This window comes from Macrobrachium nipponense, chromosome 5 (genome assembly GCF_015104395.2).
Source record: "Macrobrachium nipponense isolate FS-2020 chromosome 5, ASM1510439v2, whole genome shotgun sequence".
Classification (NCBI taxonomy): Eukaryota; Metazoa; Arthropoda; class Malacostraca; order Decapoda; family Palaemonidae; genus Macrobrachium; species Macrobrachium nipponense.
Genome location: NC_061107.1, coordinates 17,220,072 through 17,227,260, shown reverse-complemented (window position 1 = coordinate 17,227,260; position 7,189 = coordinate 17,220,072). Strand labels below are relative to the sequence as shown.

The following is a 7,189-nucleotide window of genomic DNA, read 5'->3' as shown; positions in this document are numbered from 1 at the left end:
AGGGACAATCAAAGAAATATCCCCCCCCCCCCTTCCCGAAAAACCAAACCAGAGAAAAAAGCGAAAAACAAAAAAGCGATTTTTTCTGAGGACAAGAAACTTGAAAAATTAGTTTAAATACCCCTAAAATGGTTTTTCTGAGATGAAACTACTCGTAGAAACGTAGAAAACGACATCGACCAATTTAGAGAGATACTACTATAAATATTTGCGATTTCCATATTTATCGGTTGCGCTTTCGCTTCAGTTGTTGCTCTTTTTTTTTTTTTTTTTTTTTTTTGTTACGTGCTTATTTACTGTTCTATTTTGATAATGATTTATGTGCATATTCCAGGTGAATATACCAACATTCTGTAAGACCGAATTTCTATTCAAGACTGTAGTTTCTCACCGATCACCAAATAACCTTCAGTACAAGGGGCCCTGAATTTCACATTTTTTTTCTTAAAATCATTTATTTTCCCTGTAGGATGATAAAACTCACAGAGAATATGTGTTATTATAGTGCTAATAATGCCTGATAAATTCATTAGCCTGTCTTGATTAGTGTATTTTTGGCAAATATTTTTACGATCGGCACCCCTCCAAAGTGGAGACTTTAAGTGAGCAAGAATATCTGGTGGGTCTGAGATAGATGTGTGCTAGATCTTCAATGCTGTTTAATATCCTAACAGATGGCGGAATGTAAATAGAGAAATGACACTTTGACCTAGGTATAAGGTTGTGGGATGAAAAAAAAAGGTGTTATTAATGGAAAGTAAATAGAATGACTGCACTTTGCAGAGGGGTAGTGGCAAGAAATTCCAGTAATTAGTGAAAGAAAATGAAACCATCTGAAAGAGAATAAAGTTCAGAGTAAAAAGTGAATGTAAGTAAGAACAAAGTTATGAGGGTAAACTGAAAGAAGGGTAATGAAGCAAAGAATGTTTATTTGGATGTTGGAAAAATGGAGGCACTAGATTCATATACATATATGGAAGTAAATATAATGAAGATGGTAGAATAAGAGAAAGGCTGAGTCACAGAATAAGTCAAATAGGGAAGGTAGTATGATATATACATGAGATTAGTAAAAGCGAGCAGTTTAAAATTACTGATAAACTAAATGAAATAAAGGTTAGAGAAAAATACATGCTAAAACTTTGCTTATGAAGATAACGACTCTACATGGGGTTTAGTCTTGATGACGAAGGAAGTCTATGGTGGACCTAATGACTGAGGCTACAAGATTAAAAGTAAGATTACTTTCAAGGAGGAAATAGTCTTGTGTGTAAGACGCTTTTATGAAACATTTTCCGGCCTGCTCTAGGAGCAAGAGCCCGTGCTGGCACAGAGCCAGCTAAATCATAACCAACCCATGAAACATGTATTCTCGTGAAGTAGATATTTCGTGTTTCGACGATATAAATATCTTTCTTTATTTTTTAATTTGACGAAATTAGACTTACGGTTAAACTGATGGGAACTGAAGATATACGTTTAACAGTGTTTCTCAACCTGGGGGCGCACCCTAGGTGGTGGTCAGCAATTTCCAGCGGGGGGAGGGTGCGATCCCTAGGGAAAATATAAAAAAATTCGCTAACTATATCCGTTAATTCTCTTAATAACAAGAGTGAGGAACTAATGATATTTAGAAGTTTGTGAAAATATGCAAAAGTCTCGCCTTATAACGTTAGGTTTCTATACTTTACTACTCTAGTTGGACTCGTTTGGATCGTAAGCGTGTTCGGATCCATGATGTATCTTTGTGAAGCTGCATTTTTCCAGGCTCGTTGCCTTCAAGACCAAATACAGAAACAGGCTGAATGTTGAGAAGGGGACTTATACGCCCTGGCATTCAACCATTCATTCCGGATCCAGTAGCTTAAAGCAGTGTCAAGAATCTCACTAATTCATTCCCAAAAGAATGAAAACACACCTTCTCTCTCTCTCTCTCTCTCTCTCTCTCTCTCTCTCTCTTTTCTTTTTATTTTCCTTTAAATCTGATAGGGAATTTTTACTTAGAGCAGCAAAAGGGGGGGGGGGGGGGAGGCCGGGGGGGGGGGGGGAGGGGTGGAGGGAAGGACCACCTCTGAAAGGGGCGTGATAATAAAAAAGGTTGGTTCTCTCTCTCTCTCTCTCTCTCTCTCTCTCTTTTATTTTCCTTTAAATCTAATAGGGAATTTTACTTATAGATGCAATGGGGTGGATGGGGGGCAGGGTAGGGGAGGGGAGGACCACCTCTGAGAAGGGGCATGATAATAAAAAGGTTGAAACCACCAATTTACAATGCCGGGATTTCAAAGTGTTCGGGACTGAAGTTAAATAACTGGAAAATATTTAATAACTATACTCTGGTTTTTTTTCCATCTGTCCATCCGCCTGTGGTGTTTGCGCATGGTAACACTGCGTCCTAGGCTTTAAATAATATCGTATCTCGAATATTAACGGTGTAATTCGCATACAGTAAATTATTAAAACACTTTTCAGTTGCAAATGTACTACCAGATATCATCTTGTTTACTTAAAACTTACACTATTTAAAGCCCGGACACAGTGTTACCATGCGAAAACACCACAGGCGGATGGACAGATAGAAAAAAACAGAGTATAGTAGTGTAATGACCCAACATCTTGATCCCTGGAGACAGACACTTAATTTCAGTAGTTTATGTTTATTCTTTAAGAAAATCATTCTAAATGGGGCAAGAGTTAATGCAGACTTAGTAAATAATCTTGTAGGGAAGAATAAGGATGAAGAGGGCAAACATGATCTAGTATTATTAAGTAAATAAACTATAAGACAGCAGCGTTGACAAATAAGCAATAAACTGTTGAGGAAAGTAAATAAATAAACTGCTGGATGCATGTAGGACAGAGTTAGTTATGTACGAGAAACTTAAATGATTCATTAGACGAAATTTACAGTTGTATTCAACATACAAACATCAAAGTGGGTCTGTCCAAGTCTGGCGCTGTGGGAATTCGCTTACATTTCGCTACATGAAAGTGTTACACTATGACATGCTTTAATGACATCAATCTTCTTAATAAAATCTCCAAATTGAAGTACCAAACTTGCAAATGGGTACGCACGTGTCACGAAGTACATGCTCTATTATACTCTAATAGTTTCTGTCTAAATGTGTGCTTGCGCCTGCAAGGGGAATCTGCTTAACAGCTGAAAACATTCCAGCAAAACATCGACCACACGATCGAATGATTGAGAGGACAACATCGCTGTGCCGTATGTGGGTCGTAGCCGAGCGACTCGAAGCTCGGCCAGGTGGCCCTCTCTCTCTCTCTCGCTCTCTCTCTCTCTCACCCGTCTTGGGGAGAGACTTGCTCGACCCAAGGGAATGATGATCCTCTCTCACTAGACTGACTCTCTCGCAGGACCCAGGTCTCCTCTCTCTCAGTCTCAGTTCTGGCTTAGCTGCCAGAGGAGAAGGTCGATAATGGTGTTTCGCTGGAGTTTTTTTCGAGACCGCATTAATCGCATTGCCGCATGCAGTCCTGCACTGAATAAATTAACTTTTAATGGATGTTTTTTTTTCTAAATTGGAATCATTTTGCAATGCGACCATTTACTGCCGGGACTAACGTAGAAGATTCTTCTTTCGAAAGGGAAAGTAATGGCATTGCTGTGCATTCCTGGTATAGAAAGTTTTCTTAAGAATTCGCACAATTCAGGACATTAAGGAATGCGAACTTTTTCTTGAGTATATATAAGTCGCTCGTTGAATATACCAGAACGTTACTACAGCGAATTGTCGAGTTGAAACGCAACATATGTCCGGGCTACTGTAGCGCAGGAGAACAGTGATGTACACTTTGCCAGAAAAACCGCTTTTTATTGATGCACCCGCTCCCCCGCGCCGAGGGACTACGACAATCCTTTTCAATGATGTATTGAAGTTTCCTCGTGCAAGACAGTTGTTGGTGGTGAAATGAAAATGGTGAATGTTCGAGGAGTTACGGTGCTGTTGGTGCTGCTGCTCTACTTGCTGGTGTTCCTGCTGGCGACGGCAGTGTTGCCAACGGCGGCCAACTTCAACCTTTATCTAACCCAGGCGGAAGTGAAGAGAATATTGGGTAAGGCTGACGGATGTTTTTTACGTCGAACTTCGTTCGTCTTGCACTTTTATTTTATATCGAAGAGCTTCACTTGTTAACGATAATCTTGCATTTAACTATTATTTCAACTTTAGGAATACCCAAGCTTTCGCAATGCATCTGTCTGCAACACTCATTGATTTTATCATTATGAACTAATAATTGTATGTCAAAATATTAAAAGCGTTCTTAGGGTCAAGTGCCTGGGCAATAACCTTCTCATTATCTTGAATGTTTATATGAACTATTGATAAGTTTTTCATCTTTTTTGTTTATTATTATCTGTATATTCGCACTTCGTGTTTTTCATATATACAGATACAGATTATTATGCCTGTATCTGGACATAGAAAGTGAAAGCAACATGTACAGATACACTATATATATATATACACGCAACATGTACAGATACTCTATATATATAATTTATATATATACACGCACTTACAGCTCGATATTCATCGCGCTTCACTTTTAACTTTACAAAGTTTAGAACGCAAATTACGAAGGAAAATACTCTTAAACACAAAAACAAATAAAAACCATTCTCAAAAGACAAAAAACACATTTCCGAAACACACCGACAACAGTGTGTTCACACTCGTGACTACACTTGAATGCAAACAAGTGTAGCGGATTACGTTCACGTTAATTTTCATGTCAATAAGCTATCTATCCTGTTGGGAAATTTGAACGCACCTTTTTTTCCAGGAAACCAGAATACATCTCTTTTTCTCTTAATGGGTCGATCATTTATATGTAAAACTGGGAAGCTGCCTATTCGGTATGTCATCAAGAAGTTAAATGTATGCTTGCTGTGCAATTGTCCCATGTGAATGCACTATATTGGAAAGAACAAAGAGGAAAATACAAAGCCCTGTTTCAGAATATTAATGCCTCTCTCTCTCTCTCTCTCTCTCTCTCTCTGTATGACTCACTGGGTAGCGAGCCACGCACGAAACCTTTCACAAATTTTCGTTCTTCAAAATCGTATTGAACTGAAATCTCTGTCACTCTCCCTTGCTTCCGCCTGTGCACACTTTTAAAAATACAATAAATAAAATAAAACTTCCAGGATTCTGGAAGCCTAAGCTTAACTATTACTGGAAAGGCAGAAACCTCCGTCGCACAAGTTTAGTGGCTGAGTTTCACGGCTGGATTTGGTTTCCAGGTGGAATTGTACAGTTTCCAACTTGCAGATCGTATGGAAATATGTCATGTGACTTTCTTGTTGCTTGATCTTCCTGCGGAGTTTGAAGCAAGGAATTGTTTACTCATTCCGTATTATATATAATATATATATATATATATATATATATATATATATATACTATATATATATATATATATATATATATATATATATATATATATATATGTATATGTAGTCTAGTGTACATTTATACATATCAATTAGAATTTTTAAGTATGGGAAAAACTTGATGGTGAATCATATAAATGAAATGTTATTTAGTCATTTGCATCATAGTTAACTGTGCTACGCATGCAAACAAAAGATATATATATATAAATATATATATATATATATACACACACATATATATATATATGTATGTATATATACAATTATATGTTTACACATGCATAAATATATATAAATTGTAGATGCCTGAAAAGTTCAGGCAATAATAAATGCAAATTATTAAATACCATTTCACGTGCATATTTAACCTACAAATTCTTCCCACTTTCAAAAGTTTCAGTTGATATCGACTCATTCCAACCATACCCGAAATCTGAATGGGTCACCGAAGACCACGAGAGACCAACAAGACGCACGCGAGCAGATGGCATCTCTGGAAACCGAGAGGAATATGCTAAATGAGATCTCCTCTTTGTCCAGAGTTTTGTTCACTTTTTTATTCTTATCCAAAAGAGGCGTTTTGCAGCTGCTGCTGATGTTGCAACGCGACAATGCACTCACTTCCCCTGAGGATAATTGAAGCTGTGTTGAATTGCACTGAATGGTTAAATGACTTGATAACAAATACTGTGGGATGACAAATGACAAATTAATCAAGTCATTTGTCCTGCAATAGGTATGGTAAATGACCTGGTTGAAATGGAGTAATTTGTCACCAGGCGTAGGGCGATTTACCACAGAGCTTAAGCTATCTCTTTAAGAAAGAATTTATTGCTCAAAAAGATATGATGATTATCAAGACAGTTCTGTCCTGATAAACAAATTGTTACAGTGGGGACACGACGAAAGCGTTCTGATTAAGTATGTCATAGGTTAAAACTATAATGCCCTTATCACAATGTCAGAAAAAAACATTTTGCAAAAAAGTTGTTTGTGAATTTGACTGAGTCAGTCAAAGGCTTTCATAAATTTAGTAGGATACTTTTGCTTAAAATGACTAATTCATTTCAGCAATTCACCGAGTGACTTCCAATGGTAGTACTAATTGGGTGGTTGGAGAACTGTAATCTCCTTCAGTATCCTTTAGCCCCTTACAAGGTGAATTTCTAACAATTCTTCTCTGAGCTTAAAATATTGTCAGTGTTCAGAGTAATCTACACAATTCTATTTTATGGTAATGACTTTCAAATTCATGTATTTCTCTGCCAACTTAACGTATTACGCGTTGTAGAATCACTAACTTAATTCAAGTTACCATCCGTATCTTCATAGACATATATTTCTTTATATTGTCACGATTGAATGCAGACGAATTCTCCCTCCCTCTTTCTATCTCTCCACATATCTTTTTCTGTGCGTTTGCCCATAAATCCTTCACTTGATCCTTCAAGGCCGGTGTTCCATTCGAGAAGAAGGATCGCTTCTCAGTTCCCAGTGAAGGATTACTCAGGAACTTACCGAGAACGTTTGCAATCTGGAAAATTAAGTTCCTCTCAATGCACATGAATCTCCCTCAGTATATAAACATACCATGCGGTCTTGGATCGTATCAAAAACCAGATTATAGCTGGTTAAAAAACCTATGAATTCTACTCATAAAAAACGACAGGAAACTGACATTTTTGGAGAGCACTCAAAGAATCGTCACGATTTGCAGCCTGCCAGCGCAACGGTGAGTGGATGCTGAGTGATGAACCTGAGACCAAAGTA

At 37.5% G+C, this 7,189-nt stretch overlaps 1 protein-coding gene across 1 annotated transcript in view; it reads left to right on the top strand.

Annotated features, from left to right (window-relative positions):
• The first annotated feature begins 3,399 nt into the window (after window positions 1-3,399).
• The window catches only part of LOC135215221 (tyrosine-protein kinase RYK-like), an 88,241-nt gene continuing 84,451 nt past the window's right edge, over window positions 3,400-7,189 (top strand). Inside the window, exon 1 of the mRNA XM_064249723.1 lies at window positions 3,400-4,074. Within this exon, the coding sequence (XP_064105793.1) occupies window positions 3,930-4,074 (145 nt within the window). The 5' untranslated portion in view covers window positions 3,400-3,929. The remainder of the gene's footprint in view (window positions 4,075-7,189) is intronic.